General features: G+C 37.8%; 1 protein-coding gene across 2 annotated transcripts in view; it reads left to right on the top strand.

Annotated features, from left to right (window-relative positions):
* The window catches only part of LOC133643496 (cadherin-22-like), a 1,271,581-nt gene that overhangs the window by 1,033,330 nt on the left and 212,761 nt on the right, over positions 1-25,490 (top strand). For both annotated transcript variants that reach the window (XM_062038118.1, XM_062038117.1), the window contains exon 6: positions 14,924-15,218. In XM_062038118.1, coding sequence (XP_061894102.1) covers positions 14,924-15,218 — 295 coding nt within the window. The remainder of the gene's footprint in view (positions 1-14,923; positions 15,219-25,490) is intronic.

Raw genomic sequence — 25,490 nt, 5'->3', positions numbered from 1 at the left:
CTGATGTATATTTTAACTGTGGGTCCTTGTCCATAATCTGTATGCTTCTAGGGATTACCTTTTTGCAGAACAAACTCTGATATTAACAAAAGAACCAATAATATGTTATAAAATTGTCTGTAAGATGATGTGGTCCTGGTGGCTTCAAACTGGCCAGGATCTTCAGCTCTCACTGGATCGGTTCACAGCCGAGTGTGAAACGACTGGGATGGGAAGTCCGAGTCCATGGTTCTCGCCCGGAAAATGGTGGAGTGCCATCTTCGGGTTGGGGAGGAGATCTTGCCCCGAGTGGAGGAGTTCAAGTACCTCGGAGTCTTGTTCACGAGTGAGGGAAGAGTGAGATCGACAGGTGGATCGGTGCGGCGTCTTCAGTAATGCTGTATCGATCCGTTGTGGTGAAGAAGGAGCTGAGCCGGAAGGCAAAGCTCTCAATTTACCGGTCGATCTACGTTCCCATCCTCACCTATGGTCGTGAGCTTTGGGTTATGACCGAAAGGACAAGATCACGGGCGAAATTAGTTTCCTCCGCCGGGTGGCGGGGCTCTCCCTTAGAGATAGGGTGAGAAGCTATGTCATCTGGGAGGAGCTCAGAGTAAAACCACTGATCTTCCACATCGAGAGGAGCCAGATGAGGTGGTTCGGGCATCTGGTCAGGATGCCTCCCGAACACCTACCGAGGGCACGTCTGACCGGTAGAGGTCCATGGGGAAGACCCAGGACACGTTGGGAAGACTATGTCTTCCGGCTGGCCTGGGAACGCCTCGGGATCCCCCGGGAGGAGCTGGACTAAGTGGCTGGGGAGAGGGAAGTCTGGGCTGCTTAGGCTGGGCTCTGGAGGTCCAAAAGTAAAGAATAATGTCATATCCCGGGCAGCTAAAAGTGGCAATTATCAGCTGATACGGAGACCGGGAAAGCAGAGGACGGGATGATGTTACTGTTGCAAAAAAATATCAGGCGAATATGCGCGGACTGGCGAGATCTCGTAAGAGTCCACGCTATTTCACTGCGCGTAGGAGCTGCAACAGAACAGCGGTGGGAATTGCCAGACGGCAGATCGCGGCTTTCAGTGGAAATTTCGGGCACACGGGGCGGGAATCGTACATGCGGCAATCATTCGGAATCTGTGGTATCATCCAAAACTAATGTAAAGTATCAAACAACAGAAGAATAAGTGATTATTACATTCTAACAGAAGTGTAGATAGAACATGTTAAAAGAGAACGTAAGCAGATATTAACAGTAAATGAACAAGTAGATTAATAATTAATTTTCTACCGCTTGTCCCTAATAATGTTGACAAAATAATAGAATGGAAAATGACACAATATGTTACTGTATATGTCAGCAGACTAAATTAGGAGCCTTTGTTTGTTTACTTACTACTAAAAGACAAGTTGTCTTGTATGTTCACTATTTTATTTAAGGACTGTCATGTCTGTTGATCATGTTTTTGTTTAGTTATGTTCTGCTTGGTTTTTGGACACTTTTTAGTTCCTGCTTTCACTCCCTTGCCTTGTCACCATGACTGCTCATTAGTTTCACCTGTCTCAGGTTTTGCACTCGCGCACCTGTCACAAATCATGTCTGTGTTATTTAAGCCCATTGTTGCCAGGAAGTCAGCCTGGCGACATTAACTCTAAAACCTCCGTGATTACGCGTCCATGCCATAGTTCTATGATCTTTCCATGCTTGACCAAGTACGTTTTGTTTCATGTCCTTAGTCTGTTTATGTGTTCATTTTGTTCATAGCCAAGTTTGTTCTTCCGCCCTTGTGCGCGCTTTTCGTTTGTTCCTTTTGTTAGTGTTTGAATAAATATGTACTCACCTCCAAGCCATGTCCGATCCAGCTTTACTTGCATCTCGGGAAAACAAACATAGTCCACGAATTGACAAGGACAAACTTGCAACAAGAAACATATGTTTACAGTGTTTCCCATGGGGGCGTGGTTATGGGCGTGGCTATGGCTGTGGTCACCATGACATCATCGAGTAATTTATATAATTTACTACAATGATAGGATTTTCTCTAAACAGGCTCAAAAAATGTATACTTACTAATTAATAATAACAGTTTTGTTTTAAACGTCCATCCATCCATCCATTTTACAATATAATTACTACACTTTATGTACATATTTATATACAGATTTGAACAATAAGTTATTCACTGAAATATATTTATTAATTGTGGTTCTTACAAAAAATATATCTTATAAAAATATAAAAGATAAAATGTCTCTTAAAGCTCTGCCCCTTTAATTAGTGCATACTAAATAATTTAACTTTAGCCTACTACTACAACCATATTATTTACCAGCAACATAAAGTGAAACAGAGGCAGAGATGTCCTGCCACAGTCAGTAACAAATAAACAGAAAACAGTAGTGGTGGTAGATAGACAGACACAAAGCTTCATCAAACATCTGATCCACTGAACAAAGAGCTCCAAAAATCTTGATCCTACACTTCTCTTTTGTAAAGTAAATCTGAACAGCCGATATGGGCATCTACATCAACTATATGATTTGCCTAAAAAGCTGGACAGGACAAAAAATAAAATAAAATAAATACAATTAAATTAAATTAAATTAAAAAATATATATATTTATTTATTTATTTTTTCAAAATCTATTTGTGGCGGCCTTAATTCTTTCGTGGCGGGCTGCCACAAATAAATGAATGTGTGGTTAAGTAACCTAATATGTTTTGTTAAAATAAAGCCAATAATGCCATTTTTTGTGGTCTCCTTTATTTAGAAAAGTTTTGAAAAGTACCGAAAAGTATCAAAATAATTTTAGTACCAGTACCAAAATACTGGTATCGGGACAACATTACAACCAAAGTTATGACCAAAAAAGGAGCAAAAATATACCTCAAAGGACAAAAAAAGTCACCAATATACTCTGAAATGTTGACTAATTGTGTTTATGGATTTATCGCCATCCTCCTCACTCTTGGATCGTTCTTCTTCGCCTTCCACTCCCCTCGCCGCCATTCCCTCGCCTCCTGCGCCGCGGCCGCTTTCCACCTCTGCTGCCTCCACTCGTCACCTTGTTAACACTTTGAAGCGGCGGCAGATCTGAGTGGCTGACAAGCGGCGGCCAGATGTGGCGAGGCCTCCCCGTGATTACACGGACTTAAATATGAGACAGCCAATTTGTTCCTGCTTTGACACTCTCCGTGTCGCAAGCAGACAGGCGGTAGAGAGTCTGCTCGGCAAATACGCTTTGAATTATTCTATTTGGCCATCACAGGATGCTCTCAAGTAGTTCAGCACCAAAGTCTGGAACAGCGTCAACTCTTTTTAGGGAGGACTTTCTACTAGAGTTGGGGGGTCAAACAGGTTGGCCGGTTTGTTTTTATTTCATTAGATAGTTGGGCGTGCTCCTCCACATCAAACACTTGGAACCATGCCTCTACGGAACTTAGCTAAAGGCAGTTTTTTTGTGTTTTGTTTTTTAAATAAAGTGGAAAAAAATGCATTTAAATAGTCTGAAATCGCACATCTTCGAGTCACCATTACAAAGCTTAACCTATTGTCACTATAACAATCTACAAGGTTAATACAGTTCACATCTCTTTCTTCCCCTCCATTTATCTGCTTTCTATTGGATTTCAAGTTATCATTACATAGACAGTCATGGTCAAAAGTTTACATACACTTGTAAAGACCATAATGTCATGGCTGTCTTGAGTTTCCAATCATTTCCACAACTCTTATTTTTTTGCGATAGAGTGATTGGAGCACATACTTGTTGGTCACAAAAAAACATTCATGATGTTTGGTTCTTTTATGAATTTATTATGGGTCTACTGAAAATGTGAGCAAATCTGCTGGGTCAAAAGTATACATACAGCAATGTTAATATTTGCTTACATGTCCCTTGGCAAGTTTCACTGCAATAAGGCACTTTTGGTAGCCATCCACAAGCTCCTGGTTGAATTTTTGACCACTCCTCTTGACAAAATTGGTGCTGATCAACTAAATGTGTTGGCTTTCTGACACGGACTTGTTTCTTCAGCATTGGCCACACTTTTAAGTCAGGACTTTGGGCAGGCCTTTCTAAAACCTTGCCAGAAGCTTGTGGATGGCTACCAAAAGTGCCTTAGTCTATATATTTTCAGTGTTTCCCAGAAACTGCCAAGATACATGTGGCGGTGGGGGCGTGGCTATGGGCGTGGTCACCATGACATAATCGAGTAATTTGCATAATTTACTACAATGATATGATTTTCTCTAAAAAGGCTCAAAAAATGTATACTTACTAATTAATAATAACAGTTTTGTTTTAAACGTCCATCCATCCATCCATTTTACAATATAATTACAACACTTTATGTACATATTTATATACAGATTTGAACAATAAGTTATTCACTGAAATATATTTATTAATTGTGGTTCCTACAAAAAATATATCTTATAAAAATATAAAAGCTAAAATGTCTCTTAAAGCTCTGCCCCTTTAATTAGTGCATACAAAATAATTTAACTTTAGCCTACTACTACAACCATATTATTTACCAGCAACATAAAGTGAAACAGAGGCAGAGATGTCCTGCCACAGTCAGTAACAAATAAACAGAAAACAGTAGTGGTGGTAGATAGACACAAAGCTTCATCAAACATCTGATCCACTGAACAAAGAGCTCCAAAAATCTTGATCCTACACTTCTCTTTTGTAAAGTAAATCTGAACAGCCGATATGGGCATCTACATCAACTATATGATTTGCCTGAGAAGCTGGACAGGACAAAAATTTAAAAAAATAAAAAAATAAAAAAATGTTTTTATTTGTGGCGGCCTTAATTCTCTTTTGGCGGGCCGCCCCAAATAAATGAATGTGTGGGAAACACTGCTATTAGTAGGACAAAACGGTGCTTGCCAAATACTCTCATCACTGAAGCATGTATAACATAAACAGTGGGATTTCTAACCCAGGGGTCACCAACGCGGTGCCCGCGGGCACCAGGTAGCCCGTAAGGACCAGATGAGTAGCCCGCCGGCCTGTTCTAAAAATAGCTCAAATAGCAGCACTTACCAGTGAGCTGCCTCTATTTTTTAAATTGTATTTATTTAATAGCAAGCTGGTCTCGCTTTGCCCGACATTTTTAATTCTAAGAGAGACAAAACTCAAATAGAATTTGAAAATCCAAGAAAATATTTTAAAGACTTGGTCTTCACTTGTTTAAATAAATTCATAATTGTTTTTACTTTGCCTCTTATAACTTTCAGAAAGACAATTTTAGAGAAAAAATACAACCTTAAAAATGATTTTAGGATTTTTAAACACATATACCTTTTTACCTTTTAAATTCCTTCCTCTTCTTTCCTGACAATTTAAATCAATGTTCAAGTAAATTCTTTTTTTTTATTGTAAAGGATAATAAAAACATTTTAATTTAATTCTTCATTTTAGCTTCTGTTTTTTCGACAAAGAATATTTGTGAAATATTTCTTCAAACTTATTATGATTAAAATTCCAAAAAATTATTCTGGCAAATCTAGAAAATCTGTAGAATCAAATTTAAATCTTATTTCAAAGTCTTTTGAATTTCTTTTAAAATTTTTGTTCTGGAAAATCTAGAAGAAATAATGATTTGTCTTTGTTAGAAATATAGCTTAGTCCAATTTGTTATATATTCTAACAAAGTGCAGATTGTATTTTAACCTATTTAAAACATGTCATCAAAATTCTAAAATTAATCTTATAGTCAGGAAAAATTACTAATGATGTTCCATAAATTATTTTTTTTATTTTTTCAAAAAGATTCGAATTAGCTAGTTTTTCTCTTCTTTTTTTCGGTTGAATTTTGAATTTTAAAGAGTCGAAATTGAAGATAAACTATGTTTCAAAATTTTATTGTCATTTTTTTTGTGTTTTCGCCTCTTTTAAACCGTTCAATTAAATGTAAATATCATTAATTTTTAATAATAACAGAGTTAAAGGTAAATTGAGCAAAATGGCTATTTTTGGCAATTTATTTAAGTGTGTATCAAACTGGTAGCCCTTCGCATTAATCAGTACCCAAGAAGTAGCTCTTGCTTTCAAAAAGGTTGGTGACCCCTGTTCTAACCATTAAGAAGGTTTGTGTCATGTTTGTTCTCTTATTAAAACAAAAAATATATGTTTTTTTATTCATCCTTTTCCATTTTCACACATCTCTAAAAGAGGTCCAGGGAGCCACGAGGGCGGCGCTTAAAAAAGCCTTAACCATTGAAAAGGTCAGCGATAATATCAATGCATACATCGGTACTAAAATGAGTGAAGAGGCTACTTTTTGCGGGAAGATCTAGGCCCCTTGCGTATTCACAGCTTCTTTTTTTTTTTTTTTTTACTCAACATGACGGATTACGAGCAATTCTCATCTTTCATCCATCCATTTTCTACCACTTGTCCCTTTTGGGGCCGCCTGGGGGCTGCAGCCTATTAGTACACCAACAGTCAGCCTTTATAAAATAATAAGGCAAATTGTACCCCCATGTTGTGTAGCAATGCAATCATACCGAGGGGTCTTCACAGCATTGTATTGTGCGAGTGTGTGGGCATGGTGACGCACCTTGATGGCTCTGTGAAAGTTGGCCACGGTCGGCTTTCTTTTGTTGTCGGAAAAAGAACAAAACCGCTGCAAATAATAACCCTGTGTGAATGTGGAATGTGCAACAGGTTCACTTTCTTTTTTTTCTTCACGGGTTTCAACAAAAGAAAGCAGCTTGATAAGGGACCTGTCAGCAGACCTGTTTTTTTTTTTTTTTTTTTTTTTGCTAAACTGACCTTTAGTTGGCGGAATAAAACTTAGCTAAGAGTTGTGCGAGTGTGTATTTGTGCATGTGTGTGTTCAAGCTGCCAACTCAAATCACTCCAGTGAAGATAGACTGACAGACGGATGGTTATATCCAGCCTGGGGGGGTGTGGCAGAAACTGCATCATGCCAGCAGAATGATGAACTCACTGTGTGTGCACGAGCCCGTGTGTGTGTGTGTGTGTGTGTGTGTGTGTGTGTGGTTGGCTGACAGAGTGTGTACAGTAGGCAGAAAGGGGCATGCGTGCACGGTGACATCTTCAAAGTTGAATTAACGCATGGTGACAACATTCCATGCACATTCTTGCCCGTGCAATCTCGTTTTGGAAATGCAGCAACGATGGCAATGAAGGAAGCAGGTTTGGATGCACACGTTTAAAGGTCAGGGATAATATACACTATATTGCCAAACGTATTTGGCCACCTGCCTTGACTCATATATGAACTTGAAGTGCCATCCCATTCCTAACCCATAGGGTTCAATATGATGTGGGTCCACCTTTTGCAGCTATTACAGCTTCAACTCTTCTGGGAAGGCTGTCCACAAGGTTGCGGAGTGTTAGTTTATAGGAGTTTTCCACCATTCTTCCAAAAGCGCATTGGTGAGGTCGCACACTGATGTTGGTCGAGAAGGCCTGGCTCTCAGTCTTCGTTCTAATTCATCCCAAAGGTGTTCAGGTCAGGACTCTGTGCAGGCCAGTCAAGTTCATCCACACCAGACTCTGTCATTCATGTATTTGTGGACCTTGCTTTGTGCACTGGTGCACAGTCCTGTTGGCCTTCTCGACCAACATCAGTGTGTGACCTCACCAATGCGCTTTTGGAAGAATGGTAGAAAATTCCTATAAACACACTCCGCAACCTTGTGGACAGCCTTCCCAGAAGACTTGACGCTGTAATAGCTGCAAAAGGTGGACCGACATCATATTGAACCCTATGGGTTAGGAATGGGATGTCACTTCAAGTTCATATGTGAGTCAAGGCAAATTTGAATGGCAATAAAAGGAAGTCTAAGTGTACACATATATATGTGTGTATATATATATATATATATATATATATATATATATATATATATATATATATATATATACACTACCGTTCAAAAGTTTGGGGTCACCCAAACAATTTTGTGGAATAGCCTTCATTTCTAAGAACAAGAATAGACTGTCGAGTTTCAGATGAAAGTTCTCTTTTTCTGGCCATTTTGAGCGTTTAATTGACCCCACAAATGTGATGCTCCAGCAACTCAATCTGCTCAAAGGAAGGTCAGTTTTGTAGCTTCTGTTACGAGCTAAACTGTTTTCAGATGTGTGAACATGATTGCACAAGGGTTTTCTAATCATCAATTAGCCTTCTGAGCCAATGAGCAAACACATTGTACCATTAGAACACTGGAGTGATAGTTGCTGGAAATGGGCCTCTATACACCTATGTAGATATTGCACCAAAAAGCAGACATTTGCAGCTAGAATAGTCATTTACTACATTACCAATGTATAGAGTGTATTTCTTTAAAGTTAAGACTAGTTTAAAGTTATCTTCATTGAAAAGTACAGTGCTTTTCCTTCAAAAATAAGGACATTTCAATGTGACCCCAAACTTTTGAACGGTAGTGTATATGTGTATATATGTATATATATATATATGTATATGTGTATATATATATATGTGTCTACATGTGTGTGTATATATATATATATATATATATATATATATATATATATATATATATATACACACATATATATATATATATATATATATATATATATATATATATATATATATATATATATATATATATATATATATATATATATATACATATATATATATATATATATATATATATAATACATTTTATTTATAAGGCGCCTTTTTGGGCACTCAAGGACACCGTACAAGATCGAAACAAGACAATTAAATTGGATAAAAACAACAACAAAGATAGAGAAGAAAATATGATTACAATGAATAAGCAGTCAGGAATAGGTGTGTTTTGAGTCTTGACTTGAAGAGGGATATTGAGTCCAAGTTTCGAAGGTCTGGTGCTAAAGATTTTCAAAGATGTGGGGCAGAGCGGCTGAAAGCTCGGGCACTCATGGTGGACACTTGAAATAAAGGGACAGTCAGATGGATGGATGAAGAGGATCTTATATGTACATATCAAGTTGTTTATCTTGATCTATACTGGATCGGCTTTTTATAACACACATTTGAAGAAGACCAACATAGCCTTCACATCCTTTATTTGTTCCGCATGCGCCCTTGAGTGGAAAAAAGTTTTAGAATATGACGTAATAGAATAAGACTAATTGGTGTAACTTGGGTGAAATAAATATTAGAATATGAATTCTTCTTTATCCCCTAACTGCCGTAGCGTTTCGATGCAATCTCCGAGCTGCGTCTGCCAGTCATTAGTTAGCATGTGACAAAAGAATCCTTGGTTTCTTGTGGTAATTGACACTTTTTTTCTAGCGTCCCCAAAAGAAGAGTTCAAAGTCATCGTCGCAGTTGTTAAAGGTAGCGATGAAACGTGAACTTAAAAGACTGCTTGTAAATCAGAGCAATGTTTCCCCTGCTAATGTAATTAGATGTTCCTGAAGCTGACATACTTTTTTTTTTGGGGGGGGGGGGCACTGCAGTGGTTCTTCAAGCTAACTTCACAAGAAACTGCCACACTTCATGTATGCATGGACACCAGCACTGCTATGATCAACCCCCATGAAGGCAACATTGGGAATACAAAACAATGCCTTTTAAACGTTACTTGCACTGTAATTACTGGACTATTTTTAGTCTGCTTTTCAGCATTAATAACTGGTGGAAACAATGTTGTACACTGTAATTATGGAGCATGTCAACAAGATGTAGGAGCAAAAGTACAGTTGGCTTTTTGGTGGGGGGATTTTTGTGTTTATTTCTAATTTGCAAGGTGGTAGTTAACATGGCAGTAAGAACGATCGCATCACATCGTCTATGTGCTTGTGCATTTGCGAGCTTAATTTTGCCCTTTTTTCTGTGGATTATTTTGAGTATTTCTATTATTTCAGGTGTCTGCAATCATTTAAGGGGAACTGCACTTTTTTTATTTTTTTTATTTTGCCTTTCGATCACAATCCTTATGAGAGACAAGAACACATATGTTACACATATATTTAAAAAAAAAATTCATAATGATATACTTAATCACCTATAACACATTCCTTTAAAGGCCTACTGAAATGAATTTTTTTTATTTAAACGGGGATAGCAGATCTATTCTATGTGTCATACTTGATCATTTCGCGATATTGCCATATTTTTGCTGAAAGGATTTAGTATAGAACAACGACGATAAAGATTGCAACTTTTGGTATCTGATAAAAAAAAGGCTTGCACCTACCGGAAGTAGCGTGACGTAGTCAGTTGAACATATACGCAAAGTTCCCTATTGTTTACAATGATGGCCGCATGAAGTGAGAGAGATTCGGACCGAGAAAGCGACAATTTCCCCATTAATTTGAGCGAGGATGAAAGATTTGTGGATGAGTAAAGTGCAAGTGAAGGACTAGTGGGGAGTTGAAGCTATTCAGATAGGGAAGATGCTGTGAGAGCCGGGGGTGACCTGATATTCAGCTGGGAATGACTACAACAGTAAATAAACACAAGACATATATATACTCTATTAGCCACAACACAACCAGGCTTATATTTAATATGCCACAAATTAATCCTGCATAAAAACACCTGCGTGTTTGTTATGCTAGCTCCTAGCTCCTCTGCTAGCTCCTAGCTCCATAGAACACGCCAATACAATTCAAACACCTGATCAACACACACAATCACTCAGCCCAAAAGACCGTTTACCTAACCCAAGGTTCATAAAGCTTATATATTTTTAAAAAGTTACGTACGTGACGCGCACATACGGTCAAGTTATCGAATGTTTAGCAGCCAAGGCTGCATACTCACGGTACCTGATATTCAGCTGGGAATGACTACAACAGTAAATAAACACAAGACATATATATACTCTATTAGCCACAACACAACCAGGCTTATATTTAATATGCCACAAATTAATCCTGCATAATAACACCTGCGTGTTTGTTATGCTAGCTCCTAGCTCCTCTGATAGCTCCTAGCTCCATAGAACACGCCAATACAATTCAAACACCTGATCAACACACACAATCACTCAGCCCAAAAGACCGTTCACCTAACCCAAGGTTCATAAAGCTTATATATTTTTAAAAAGTTAGTACGTGACGCGCACGTACGGTACGGTACGTGTTATGCTAGCTCCTAGCTCCTCTGCTAGCTCCTAGCTCCATAGAACACGCCAATACAATTCAAACACATGATCAACACACACAATCACTCAGCCCAAAAGACCGTTCACCTAACCCAAGGTTCATAAAGCTTATATATTTTAAAAAAGTTACGTACATACGCAAAAAAAAGCCAAAGCTGCATACTCACAGTAGCACGTCTGCGTCTTTGTCATCCAAATCAAAGTAATCCTGGTAAGAGTCTGTGTTGTCCCAGTTCTCTACAGGCGTCTGTGTATCCAAATCAAAAGTCCTCCTGGTTAGAGTCTCTGTTATCCGAGTTCTTCCATCTTGACTGCATCTTTCGGGAATGTAAACAAAGAAGCGCCGGCTGTGTACTGTTGTGGCTGACTACGTTCGAAAAATACGTCCATTTCGCACCGACAACTTTCTTCTTTGCTTGCTTGGCTTCCTTCTCCATAATGCAATGAACATGATTGAAACAGATTCACGAACACAGATGTCCAGAATACTGTGGAATTATGAAATGAAAACAGAGCTTTTTCGTACTGGCTTCAATGTGGAAGGCATACCCGTGTTCGCCGGGCTACGTCACGCGCATACGTCATCCGCAGAGGCGTTTCGAACCGGAAGTTTAGCGGCAAATTTAAAATGTCACTTTATAAGTTAACCCGGCCGTATTGGCATGTGTTATAATGTTAAGATTTCATCATTGATATATAAACTATCAGACTGCGTGGTCGGTAGTAGTGGGTTTCAGTAGGCCTTTAAATATATATATATATATATATATATATATATATATATATATATATATATATATATATATATATATATATATATATATATATATATATATATATATATATAAAAATGGTGGCCCCATACTTGACTTGTCAGTATGTGACCCTTGGTGGAAAAAGTTTAGACACCCCCGATATAATATATTAGATTTTCTCAAAATAAAAAAAAAATTAAAATAAAAAATAAAAAATAAAATAAAAATATATATACTTTAAAAATATAAACAACGTTTAGTTAGTTAAATGTTAAATACAATATCAAATATTGCTAACTTATGGATTCATTTTGAAAAATGACAACAACCACAATAAACCGTGTAATAAAATGTGTAACTGAACATTAATATTTTCGTACAGGCAGAATTTTTGAGACACTTAAGTCATGCAGTAAATAATATTGTTATTTTAGTTTTACATGGGAAAAACCACATTAACATGTTAAAAAAAAAGAGCAAAAAAAATCGGAATGTAATGAGAAAAAGCTGAAATGCTTTAAATAATAATTAATAACGATATGCTTTGTCACCTATAATACGTAGCTGACACAATTAAAGATTTTAGCATTTTTTTTATATATAAAAAAATATCAATATGGCCACTTCATACTTGACTTGTCAGTATGTGTCCCTTGGTGGAAACAGTTTAGACACCCCTGATATAATATATTAGATTCTCTCAAAATAAAAAAATATATATACTTAAAAAATATAAACAATGTTTAGTTACTTAAATGAAATATCAAATATTGCTAACTTATGGATTCATTTTGAAAAATTACAACAACCACAATAAACCGTGTAATAAAATGTGTAACTGAACATTAATATTTTCGTACAGGCAGAATTTTTGAGACACTTAAGTCATGCAGTAAATAATATTGTTATTTTTATTCTAGTTTTACATGGAAAAAACAACATTAGCGTGTTAAAAAAAAAAGAGCAAAACAAATCGGAATGTAATGAGAAAAAGCTGAAATGCTTTAAATAATAATTAATAATAATATACTTAGTCACCTATAATACTTAGCTGACACAATTAAATAATTTAACTTTTTTTTATATATAAAAAATATCAATATGACCACTTCATACTTGACTTGTCAGTATGTGGCCCTTGGTGGAAAAAGTTTAGACACCCCTGATATAATATATTAGATTCTCTCAAAATAAAAAATATATATACTTAAAAAATATAAACAACGTTTAGTTAGTTGAATAAAATATCAAATATTGCTAACTTTTGGATTCATTTTGAAAAATTACATCAACCACAATAAACCGTGTAATAAAATGTGTAACTGAACATTAATATTTTCATACAGGCAGAATTTTTGAGACACTTAAGTCATGCAGTAAATAATATTGTTGTTTTTATTCTAGTTTTACATGGAAAAAACAACATTAACATGTTAAAAAAAGAGCAAAAAAAATCGGAATGTAATGAGAAAAAGCTGAAATGCTTTAAATAATAATTAATAATAATATACTTAGTCACCTATAATACATAGCTGACACAATTAAAGATTTTAGCATTTTTTTTTAAATATAAAAAATATCAATATGGCCACTTCATACTTGACTTGTCAGTATGTGGCCTTTGGTGGAAAAAGTTTAGACCCCCCTGATATAATATATTAGATTCTCTCAAAATAAAATTCATTTTGAAAAATGACAACAACCACAATAAACCGTGTAATAAAATGTGTAACTGAACATTAATATTTTTGTACAGGCAGAATTTTTGTGACACTTAAGTCATGCAGTAAATAATATTGTTATTTTTATTCTAGTTTTACATGGGAAAAACAACATTAACGTGTTAAGAAAAAAAGAGCAAAAAAAATCGGAATGTAATGAGAAAAAGCTGAAATGCTTTAAATAATAATTAATAATAATATACTTAGTCACCTATAATATATAGCTGACACAATTAAATAATTTAGCATTTTTTTTATGTATAGAAAATATCAATATGGCCACTTCATACTTGACTTATCAGTATGTGGCCCTTGGTGGAAAAAGTTTAGACACCCCTGATATAAAATATTAGAAGCTCTCAAAATAAAAATAAAATATACTTAGAATATAAACAACATTTAGTTATTTAATGAAAATATAAAATAATGCTAACTTATGAATGAATTTGGAAAATGACAACCATAATAAACATTGTTAAATGTGTAACTGAACATTATTATTGTATTACAGGCACAATGTTTGACACACAAGGTTATGCAGTTAATCCTAATATTATTGTTCTTCTATTTTTACTTGGGAAAAATCTGAAATGCTTTAAATAATAATGAATACTAATATATTTAGTCAGCTTTGTAATGATGGGCTCGTTCTAGGTGGCTAGCAATGCAGATAATTGGAGCAATCCATTCTGCTTCTAAATCACATTGGATGTGTTTTTTTTAAATTAATTCTAAATATTAAATAAATGCGATAAAAAGTCTGCCAACACCCAACTGTGCCCAAGACCCAAACTCCGGGCTTATGGTTTTCGCTTGTCCTGAAGAATTTGGAGGTAATCCTCCTTTTTCATTGTCCCATTTACTCTCTGTAAAGCACCAGTTCCATTGGCAGCAAAACAGGCCCAGAGCATAATACTACCACCACCATGCTTGACGGTAGGAATGGTGTTCCTGGGATTAAACATATTGCAAACATATTGCTGGGTGTTGTGGCCAAACAGCTCAATTTTTGTTTCATCTGACCACAGAACTTTCCTCCAGAAGGTCTTATTTTTGTCCATGTGATGTCAGATGAAACAAAAATTGAGCTGTGCAAGTGTAACGGTGACTATACTGGTGTTATTTTATTTCTAGAAACCTCTCCTGATGTAAAAAAAATAAAATAAAAAATGAGAAGGTCATGAACAGGTTTTTTACTGCTTGAGCTATGAAAATATTTGATTTATAAATTATAATTCCTGCGCGGGAATTCTTTCACCACAGTCACCAAACTATTTGTCTTTGTCCAAAGAAATTGCAATTAAAATGGTTAAATTAGATGCATTTTTGCTATTCATTGTCAGATCCACACAGACTCAGACGAAGGCGAGGGAAACATCAAGTACACCATCTCAGGAGAAGGGGCCGGAACCATCTTCATCATCGACGAGCTGACGGGAGACATCCACGCCACCGAGAGGCTGGACCGCGAGGAGAAGGCCTTTTACACCCTGCGGGCGCAGGCCCGGGACCGCCTCAGCGACGACCCCCTGGAGCCCGAGTCGGAGTTTGTCATCAAGGTCCAGGACATCAACGACAGCGAGCCCAAGTTCCTGGAGGGTCCGTACATTGGCAGCGTGGCTGAACTGTCCCCCATAGGTAAGAGCAAAAACCTCTCATTTAAATGTGGTACAATTTGGAGTTGAAATATTAAGTGTGTTGTTTTTTTGGGGGGGCGATAAGAAAGTTGACGGAGAGGAAATGTGTAACGACAACCATAGAACCAGAAACATAACATACTGTGATTTGCTGTTGAGAACTATCTTGACCATAACCATAACCAAAATAACGAAACAGCCAAAACTACTTAAATTAACCCAGAGTCAAAGTAAAGGTGTACATGCTCATGCTTGACCATATCAGTGTTTCCCACACATTCATTTATTTGTGGCGGCCCGCCACAAAATAATTACGTCCACCACAAATTAAAAAAAAAAAAAAAAACTTTTTTTTTTTTTTTTTTTTTTTTTGTCCTGTCCAGCTTCTCAGGCAAATTATATAGTTGATGTAGATGCCCATATAGACTGTTCAGATTTACATTACAAAAGATAAGTGTAGGATACTTCTCTTGTTGCCTTATTTGTATTTGACCACTAAAGTTTTCTGTTTATTTGTTACTGACTGTGGCAGGACACCTCTGCCTCTGTTTCACTTTATGTTGCTGGTAAATAATATGCTTGTAGTAGTAGGCTAAAGTTAAATGATTTAGTATGCACTAATTAAAGGGGTAGAGCTTTAAGAGACATTTTAGCTTTTATATTTTATAAGATATATTTTTTGTAAGAACCACAATTAATAAATATATTTCAGTGAATAACTTATTGTTGAAATCTGTATATAAATATGTACATAAAGTGTTGTAATTATATAGTAAAATGGATGGATGGATGGGTGGATGGACGTTTAAAACAAAACTGTTATTATTAATTAGTAAGTATACATATTTTCAGCCTTTTTAGAGAAAATCATATCATTGTAGTAAATTATGCAAATTACCCGATGATCTCATGGTGACCACGCCCATAGCCACGCCCCCACCACCACAGGTATCTTGGCAGTTTATGGGAAACACTGCATATGTTATAAAACTATTGTGATTGTTCTTCTCACCGGTTGTTAATGAAAACAGCCACCGTCTGTCATAAAAAAAACGCCAAAATGATGAAATCGCCAAAAACACGTTAATCATTCGGCACTTACTCATGCGTAAGCACATTTAGACAATATACTAAATGTCCAGCAGTTGTTAATAACAGCCACCTTTCATACACAACCACAAATATGTGTTTATATAACTGTGACAGTCTCTCTGTCGTCCAGGTTCCATGGACCACCAAGCACAGACATGACTTCGAGCAGTTTGACTCCGTTTATTTTTTCAATAAAACTCAGTCTCGTCGGGTCGCTTTTCAGCTCCTTTTTCCTGCTCGCTCGTCGGTACGCTTTACAGCCTGCCGCGTCGTCTTCGTCTGCCTCTCTTTCTCTGGCTCTTCCGCGCTGCATGCATTGCTGGCTCTCCAACTCCTTCTGCCCCGTCGTTCTCCGCTGCCGCCCTTTTATTCATTGAGAGGAGATTATATAATTGTGCCCGGGTGGGCGATCCACGCACCTGACATTTATCACGGCGTCGATCCCGGCGCGCCCCGCCTCGCCACTGGCCCGCCGGCCACGCCTCCTCGCCGGCATCTTGGAGTCGGCCCCGGCGTGCCCTGCCTCGCTGTCGGTCTGCCGGCCACGCCTCCCCACAATAATTAACAAGGTCGATAAGATAACAGGAAATACCCGAAATAATCCACAAAAAACATAATTCCATAAAACTACAGGCATGCACTACAAATCTAGGGGTGTGAAAAAAAAAGTGTTTCGAAAGAATCGCGATTCTTATAAGTAAATAGTGTTGTCCCGATATCAATATTTTGGTACCGGTACAGGTACCAAAATAATTTTGGTACTTTTCAGTACTTTTCTAAATAAAATGGACCACAAAAAATTGCATTATTGGCTTCATTTTAACAAAAAATCTTACGGTACATTAAGAATATATTTCTTATTGCAAGTTTGTCCTTAAATAAAATAGTGAACATACAAGACAACTTGTCTTTTATTAGTAAGTAAGCAAACAAAAGCTCCTAATTTAGTCTGCTGACATATGCAGTAACATATTGTGTCATTTATCATTCTATCATTTTGTCAACATTATTAAGGACAAGTGGTAGAAAATGAATTATTTTTTTTATTTTTATTTTTATTTTATTTTTTTTAATTTTATTTTTATTTTTTAAATTTATTTTAAACAACATAAAAAAAGACACAAGATACACTTACCAAATGAATTATTAATCTCCTTGTTCATTTACTGTTAATATCTGCTTACTTTCTCTTTTAACATGTTCTATCTACACTTCTGTTAAAATGTAATAATCACTTATTCTTCTGCTGTTTATTACTTTACATTAGTGTTGGATGATACCACAAATTTGGTAGGCGGTATAGTACTGAAAATGGTTCTTTAGAATTGTGGTACTATACTAATACCGGTATACCGTTCAACCCTGTAAGTAACGATTAGAAAACAAATATTTTTACTTTTTTTTAATTGTTTTATTTTAATTTTTTTTTATATCTGTCCTGTCCAGCCACTTTATTAAAGGTTTGGGTAGAATTTTATCAAGCAAAACCATTAAAAAAAAAAAAAGTAATATAGAACTGTTTTCGAGTTGTTTATCTATTTCATGGAGGAATAGATAAACAACTCGAAAACAGTTCTATATTACTTTTTTTTTGGAGGAATGTAGTTAATCATAGAACTGGCACCCATTGTTATTAAAAAAGTATCGAGTCTTAATTGAGAATTGTTTTGAATCCAGTATCGATTCTGATTCAAATTGTCACCCCCAAGAATCGTGTGGTGCCCAAAGATTCATAGAAGTTATGCAGGATCTCTCTTTTGTTTTCCAGTCTAAACGAGCCAAACACCAAAGTAGGGTTGTACGGTATACCTGTATTAGTATAGTACCGCGATACTAATGAATCATATTCCGTACTATACCGTCTCTGAAAAGTACCGGTCCACCACTTCTAAATCACTAATCCTCGCCTCCATGGCGACAAAAAAAGTAAGTTTCTTACAAGTATCATCCCTGCAGGACGAGGAATAGCTAAACATGCTTCACTACACACCGTAGCTCACCCGTGTCAAAATGTAAACAAACACCATTTGTTGGATCTACACCTAACATCAACTGTAATGATACCAAGTACAGTAGCGTATCTAGTCGATACTATTATGATTACATCAGTATTTTTTGGCATCACAACATCTTATTTCCTTTAAAAAAAAAGTGTATTATGTTTATAAACTCAGGAAATATGTCCCTGTACACATGAGGACTTTGAATATGACCAATGTATGATCCTGGTAACGACTTGGTATCGGATTGATACCCAAATGTGTGGTATCATCCAAAACTAATGTAAAGCATCCAAACAACAGAAGAATACATGATCATTACATTTTAACAGAAGTGTAGATAGAACATGTTAAAATAGAAAGTACCGTATTTTCCGCACTTTAAGGCGCACCTTCAATGTATGGCCTATTTTAAAACGTTGTTCATATATAAGGCGCACCGCATTATAAGGCCCATAGAATAGACGCTCCAGTAGAGGCTGGGGTTACGTTAATCCATCCCGTAGTTGCGAGACCTGTTGTGGCTCAGTATTGGTCCATATATAAGGCGCACTGTCAGCTTTTGAGAAAATTGGAGGTTTTTAGGTGCGCCTTATAGTGCGGAAAATACGGTAAGCAGATATTAACAGTAAATTGACAAGTAGATTCATAATTAATTTTTCTACCGCTTGTCCTTAATAATGTTGACAAAATAATAGAATGATAAGTGACACAATATGTTACTGCACATATTAGTAGCTGAATTAGGAGCCTTTTGTTTGCTTACTTACTAATAAAAGACAAGTTGTCTTGTATGTTCACTATTTTATTTAAGGACAAACTTGCAATAAGAAACATATGTTTAACGTACCCTAAACATTTTTGCAAAAATAAAGCCAATAATGCTATTGTTGTAGTCCCCTTTATTTAGAAAAGTACCGAAAAGTATTGAAATAATTTCAGTACCGGTACCAAAATATTGGTATGGGGACAACACCACACCAAAGGTATGGAATATGAGATGCTATGAGCTGGACTGCAATTTGTTAAGTCAATTGAGGGTTTTCTATAAGAGCGCATATAATACTACTTATTATATGCGGTATAGCTCGATTGGTAGAGCGGCCGTGCCAGCAACTTTGAGGGTTCCAGGTTCGATCCCCGCTTCCGCCATCCTAGTCACTTCCGTTGTGTCCTTGGGCAAGACGCTTTACCCACCTGCTCCCAGTGCCACCCACACTGGTTTAAATGTAACTCAGATATTGGGTCTCACTATGTAAAAAGCGCTTTGAGTCACTAGAGAAAAGCGCTATATAAATATAATTCACTTCACTTTTTTTTAATTAAATCAACATAAAAAACACAATATACACTTACAATTACTACACCAAGCCGTGGTAATTCCACGACTGTATATATCGGTATCGATTGATATCGGTATCGGTAATTAAAGAGTTGGACAATATCGGATATCGGCAAAAAGCCATTATCGGACATCCCTAGTTCTAAACTGATAAGGTAAAACAAGGAGTACATTATACTCCCAATACACATTCCAGGGCCTTCCAGGTAAGGCACAGAGTTTACTAGCGGACATAAGATACAAGCACAAAGTGCACACATGGGAAAATATTAGCTGCTTTAAACATGACTATGAATAAAGTAATAACTTGTTGTGTTTCTAGGATGGAGTTGACGGCACAGACACTAGGGGGCAGTAAAGCTCGATATTAAAATATCTCGGAAGTCATTTAAAGTTGTGTGTTTAACTGTTAGCAATTCTGCGTAACAACTATTTCTTTACGCAGGTAGTTTGTAGTATAATAGTTTGTCCTGAGCAAGAGCCGTATGCGGAATCACAAACTGTACTTCCTTTGTGGCTTTTGGGAGAAATGAAAATAGTAGCCAAGACACTGGTGATGAAAATAAATGTGGCACTCGGTTGGGGTTGCGTAGTGTTTGTCATGACCCGTTGTTTGTAATCTAAGAGGGAAGGAGCAGACTCTGATGGTTGCCATGCTCCCCAATGAGTCTTCATACTGTGTTCAGACATGCTCCTAAGGAGGAAATGTATCCCTGATCTGCCGTGTGGGACTATTCTTGCAAAGGATGATGACATTTTCATACACTGGTAATCATTTGTTGGGCATACCTGAGGCAAGCGTACACTCCTGCTTCATACAACATGCTTTATACACTATATTTGGCCACCCATCCAAATGATGAGAATCAGGTGCCCTAATCACTTCGCCCGATGTATAAAATCAAGCACTAAGACATGGAGACTGTTTCTACAAACATCTGTGAAAGAATGGGCTGCTCTCTTCACCACTGCTTAATTCCTCCGGGGTTGTGGGGGGTTGAGTAGCGCTTTAATAGCGGCAGCCTGCCACCAGGGTCCCAACTCCCCCCTCCTCTGTTGCGAGTTGTTGTGATTACATGTACCATGTTTATGTATGCCTTGCTATGTGAGGTTTTTTTCCTCGTACTCAGTCTGGACCACTCCTGAGGGTCCAGCCTCAGACTGATATTTTTTTTTTACTCTTCCCCCTTTCCCAATGTCACCTTTTTCCCACCTTTTTAAGGAGCGCCGTAAGTGGCTGATCCGTTGGCGGTCCCGTCTTGTCCCCCTTGTAACGTATGTCTGCTCTTTGCGGGATTGTACCGAAAATGTAATTTCAGTTCTTATGTGTCTTGTACATGTTAAGAATGGACAAAATAAAGCTGCTGTCTGTCTCAGTGATTTCCAGCGTGGAACTGTCATAGGACGCCACATGTGCAACAAATCCAGTCGTGAAATGTCCTCGCTCCTAAATATTCCAAAGTCAACTTTATTATAAGAAAAGTGAAGAGTTGGGGAACAACAGCAACTCAGCCACCAAGTGGTAGGCCACAGAGAGGGGTCAGCGGATGCTGAAGCGCATAGTGCGAAGACTTTCTGCACAGTCGGTTGCTACAGAGAATAATAAAGTGCCGTGGAATAGTCTGGAAAATACGGTAGTTGCCTTTGTAGAACACACACGGCGACTCCAGGAGGGCGGGTGATACACCATATTGCCAAAAGTATTTGGCCACCTGTCTTTACTCACATATGAACTTGAGGTGCCATATCATGGAATTGTCCAGAATGTTTTGGTATCCTGGAGCATTCAAAGTTTATTTCACTGGAACTAAGGGGCCAAGCCCAACTCCTGAAAATCAACCCCACAGCATAATTCCCCCTCCACCAAATTTCACACTCAGCACAATGCAGTCCGAGACTGTATCCCTGCAGACTGTATTGATCTATATTGATATATAATGTATATATTGTGTTTTTTATGTTGATTTAATAAAAAATAAAAAATAAAAATATACACTACCGTTCAAAAGTTTGGGGTCACATTGAAATGTCCTTATTTTTCAATGAAGATAACTTTAAACTAGTCTTCACTTTAAAGAAATACACTCTATACATTGCTAATGTGGTAAATGACTATTCTAGCTGCAAATGTCTGGTTTTTGGTGCGATATCTACATAGGTGTATAGAGGCCCATTTCCAGCAACTATCACTCCAGTGTTCTAATGGTACAATGTGTTTGCTCATTGGCTCAGAAGGCTAATTGGTGATTAGAAAACCCTTGTGCAATCATGTTCACACATCTGAAAGCAGTTTAGCTCGTTACAGAAGCTACAAAACTGACCTTCCTTTGAGCAGATTGAGTTTCTGGAGCATCACATTTGTGGGGTCAATTAAACGCTCAAAATGGCCAGAAAAAGATAACTTTCATCTGACACTCGACAGTCTATTCTTGTTCTTAGAAATGAAGGCTATTCCACAAAATTGTTTGGGTGACCCCAAACTTTTGAACGGTAGTGTATATATTTTTTTTAAATTTCTTGCGCGACCCGGTACGGCCTGGCAACCTCCAAACCGAGACTAGTCCATCAGATTGCCAGATGGAAAAGTGTGTTTCATCAGTCCAGAGAAGGCGTCTCCACTGCTCTAGAGTCCAGTGGCGACGTGCTTTACACCAGTGGTTCCCAACCACCGGGCCGCAGCCCGGTACCGGTCCGCAGCCCGGTACCGGTCCGCAGCCCGGTACCGGTCCGCGGACAGATTGATACCGGGCCGCGCAAGAAATTTAAAAAAAAATAAAACATTTTTTTTTTTAATTAAATCCACATAAAAAACACAATATATACATTATATACCAATATAGATCAATACAGTCTGCAGGGCTACAGTCTGTAAGCTGATTGTATTTCTTTATGAAAAAAAAAAAAAAGTGTCAAATTTTCAAGCGTTGACCGGTCCCCAGCTACAAAAAGGTTGGGGACCACTGCTTTACACCACTGCATCTGACGCTTTGCATTGGACTTGGTGATGTATGGCTTAGATGCAGCTGCTCGGCCATGGAAAACCCATTCCATGAAGCTCTCTGCGTACTGTACGTGGGCTAATTGGAAGGTCACATGAAGTCTGGAGCTCTGTAGCAACTGACTGTGCAGAAAGCCTTTGCACTATGCGCTTCAGCATCCTCTCTGTCAGTTTACGTGGCCTACCACTTGGTGGCTGACTTGCTGTTGTTCCCAAACTCTTTACTTTTCTTATAGTACAGTTGACTTTGGAATATTTAGGAGCAAGGACATTTCACGATTGGATTTGTTGCACAGATGGCATCCTATGACAGTTCCACGCTGGAAATCACTGAGCGCGGCCCATTTTTTCACAAATGTTTGTAGAAACAGTCTCCATGCATAAGTGCTTGATTTTATACACCAGGCCAAGTGATTAGGACACCTGGGGCCGTACTTATCAAGCTTCTTAGAATTACTCCTAAGAAGTCTGCTAAGAGTTGACTTAAGAGTAAATAAATTCTTCGCTGAAAGCTGCACTTAAAAGTTAGTTATCAAGCGTCTTACTCACACTTTCAGCGAAGTGTAGGACTGAATCTTAAGTGTCACACTCAGAGCTGAATCACGACATTACTATGTGCCGTAAACGCAATTTTAGGTGACGTCATTTCTGTGTCCATAGAAATGACCAATCACGGAAGGGAATCCGTTGTCTAAGAATAAAGAAATATCTTGGAAATATTTAAGTGGACAATGGGAGTGTATACTTTGACAATAAACTACAAAATAATACAAAACAAACTAGTCCCCGCCGGCACTCACGCTACCGCTCCCTCTCTTCTCTCGCCCACACACTCACTGACGTCACTCACCTCACGGCCACACACATACGCTACTGTCATAACATTTTCTTTCCAATTCATTAATTAGGCAACTAATTTGAAACTGGTGTGGGTGGCTCTATATATACTAGCCCACTGCAGACACATGCAGAAATCAACAAGGAATCGAAAAGTATTAAATCTGTGACAAAAATAATATCCGCTCTGTCTAAACGATACCGTTTGATCAGCTGCTCGTCATCAAAAAAAAAAAACATTGTTCCGTTCCCTGAACGTTCGCGCGCGTCTCTCTCGCCTCAGTGCCACCCCCTGCTGGCAACTCCTAACCACTTAAGACACCTCTGAAGGTCTCTTAAATATCGTGGAGAGTAGGAGTGATTCTTAGACTTAAGAAAGTTGATAAAAAGCTTTTATTCTTAAGTTTGAGAGTAGGACTAAATTTCGCAAATTCTCAGGACTTAAGTGTAAAATGGCACTCTAAGAAGCTTGATAAGTACGGCCCCTGATTCTCATCATTTGGAAGGATGGCCAATATAGTGTACATACAGACCAATGCATCTGTATCGAAATATCTATATAAACGTATTGTTCCGAACCTCTACTCATACTGAGCTTTCTGAGATCGACTTTTGGTTTCCATAGCCCTCAAACAAAATGTAATGCGTTTCGACTTCGACCGACTCGGATTCACCGCGTGCTGTTTAAAAAAAAATAAATCAGATTGGTGATGCGTGTGTTTAAACACGTCTCCCCAATCTTGCATGAGTTGCTGTGGTAATGATGTGCTCGACGCGACGTGGCCCTGCGTCGCACTGATGTCACCTACATTGGCAATTCTAGCACACAAAAAAAAAGTCCCTTCCACATACTGACTTTTTCCAGACGTGTGAGACGCAACAGGTTATTTTAGTTCAAACCGACCTGAAGCATTTTGTTTGGTTTTTTTCATAATATATGGAGTGTGCGCGCAGCAAAACATCGGCGGTGATATTCAGAGAGTAATCAGTCGTTACCTGAGGCATATTCATTTCTACTTATCATCCGTGCCATTTTGCACGCCGCCTCGGCGAAGATTCAAAGCCTAAAGCGCCTCCTTATTCGCGTCCCTGCCACCTTGAGCTCTGCCTTCATGCATCTTTCAACCCAACAGACTAAATAAATAACACTTTTGTGTGCGTAACCTGTTTGTTGTTCCAAGGTTGGTTAACTCCAAACAAAAGAGGAGGGCAAATGAAATAGGAGCGCCGGCCACGATGATGGACTGCGAAGGACTGAGCTCGGTGGTGGTGTGGAAAAATATGCGGCTAATGAAATTGCGGTCCTAAATCAAATTTGTAGTTCATGCCTGATTGAATGTTGCTGAGGAGCTTGCGTGTCTTGATGCTAGGACAAAAGGAGGAGGGTTGTGGGTGAAGTCACTGAAGGCGGTTGTGTCCTCTGCAAAAGTAACTGTGGTGCGTTCGTCGGCTCCAAAAAAAGCTTGCGCTGTTTGGTTCATTTGAAGTGTTGAAAAGACAGCGATAAACATACAGAAATGACAAATATGTTCTTGCGATCGGGTCGCATGGTAGCAGTTAGTGACGTTGCGGATTGTTGCGTCAGACCGGTCTTCCTCTCAGGGAATAAAATTGACTGGTCAATCCCAATTTCGTTTGGATGACATATATGTTGAGTAAGTAGGACCATCAAGACAGAATAGCAATATCATCAAGTTGTACTCAAGCTTTAGGAGACCAGTCTTACAATGCGTTAATAGCGGTCTGAAAATCAAACGGAAAGAGTCAGCTTATTTAGTACGGAAACACCCCCCGCCGGCCCAGAGAGAAATGCATTCTTATTGTTCTAAATAGAGATGTCCGTTAATATCGGCCGGCCGATATTATCAGCCGATAAATGCTTTAAAATGTAATATCGTAAAATGTCAGTATCGTTTTTTTATTTTTTATTTGTATTTTTATTAAATCAGCATAAAAAACACAATATACACTTACGATTACTACATCAAGCCGTGTTAATTCCGT

The sequence above is a fragment of the Entelurus aequoreus genome, linkage group LG26 (assembly GCF_033978785.1).
Source record: "Entelurus aequoreus isolate RoL-2023_Sb linkage group LG26, RoL_Eaeq_v1.1, whole genome shotgun sequence".
Classification (NCBI taxonomy): Eukaryota; Metazoa; Chordata; class Actinopteri; order Syngnathiformes; family Syngnathidae; genus Entelurus; species Entelurus aequoreus.
Note: the sequence above shows the minus strand (reverse complement) of the source record. Positions and strands in the feature narration are given on the sequence as shown.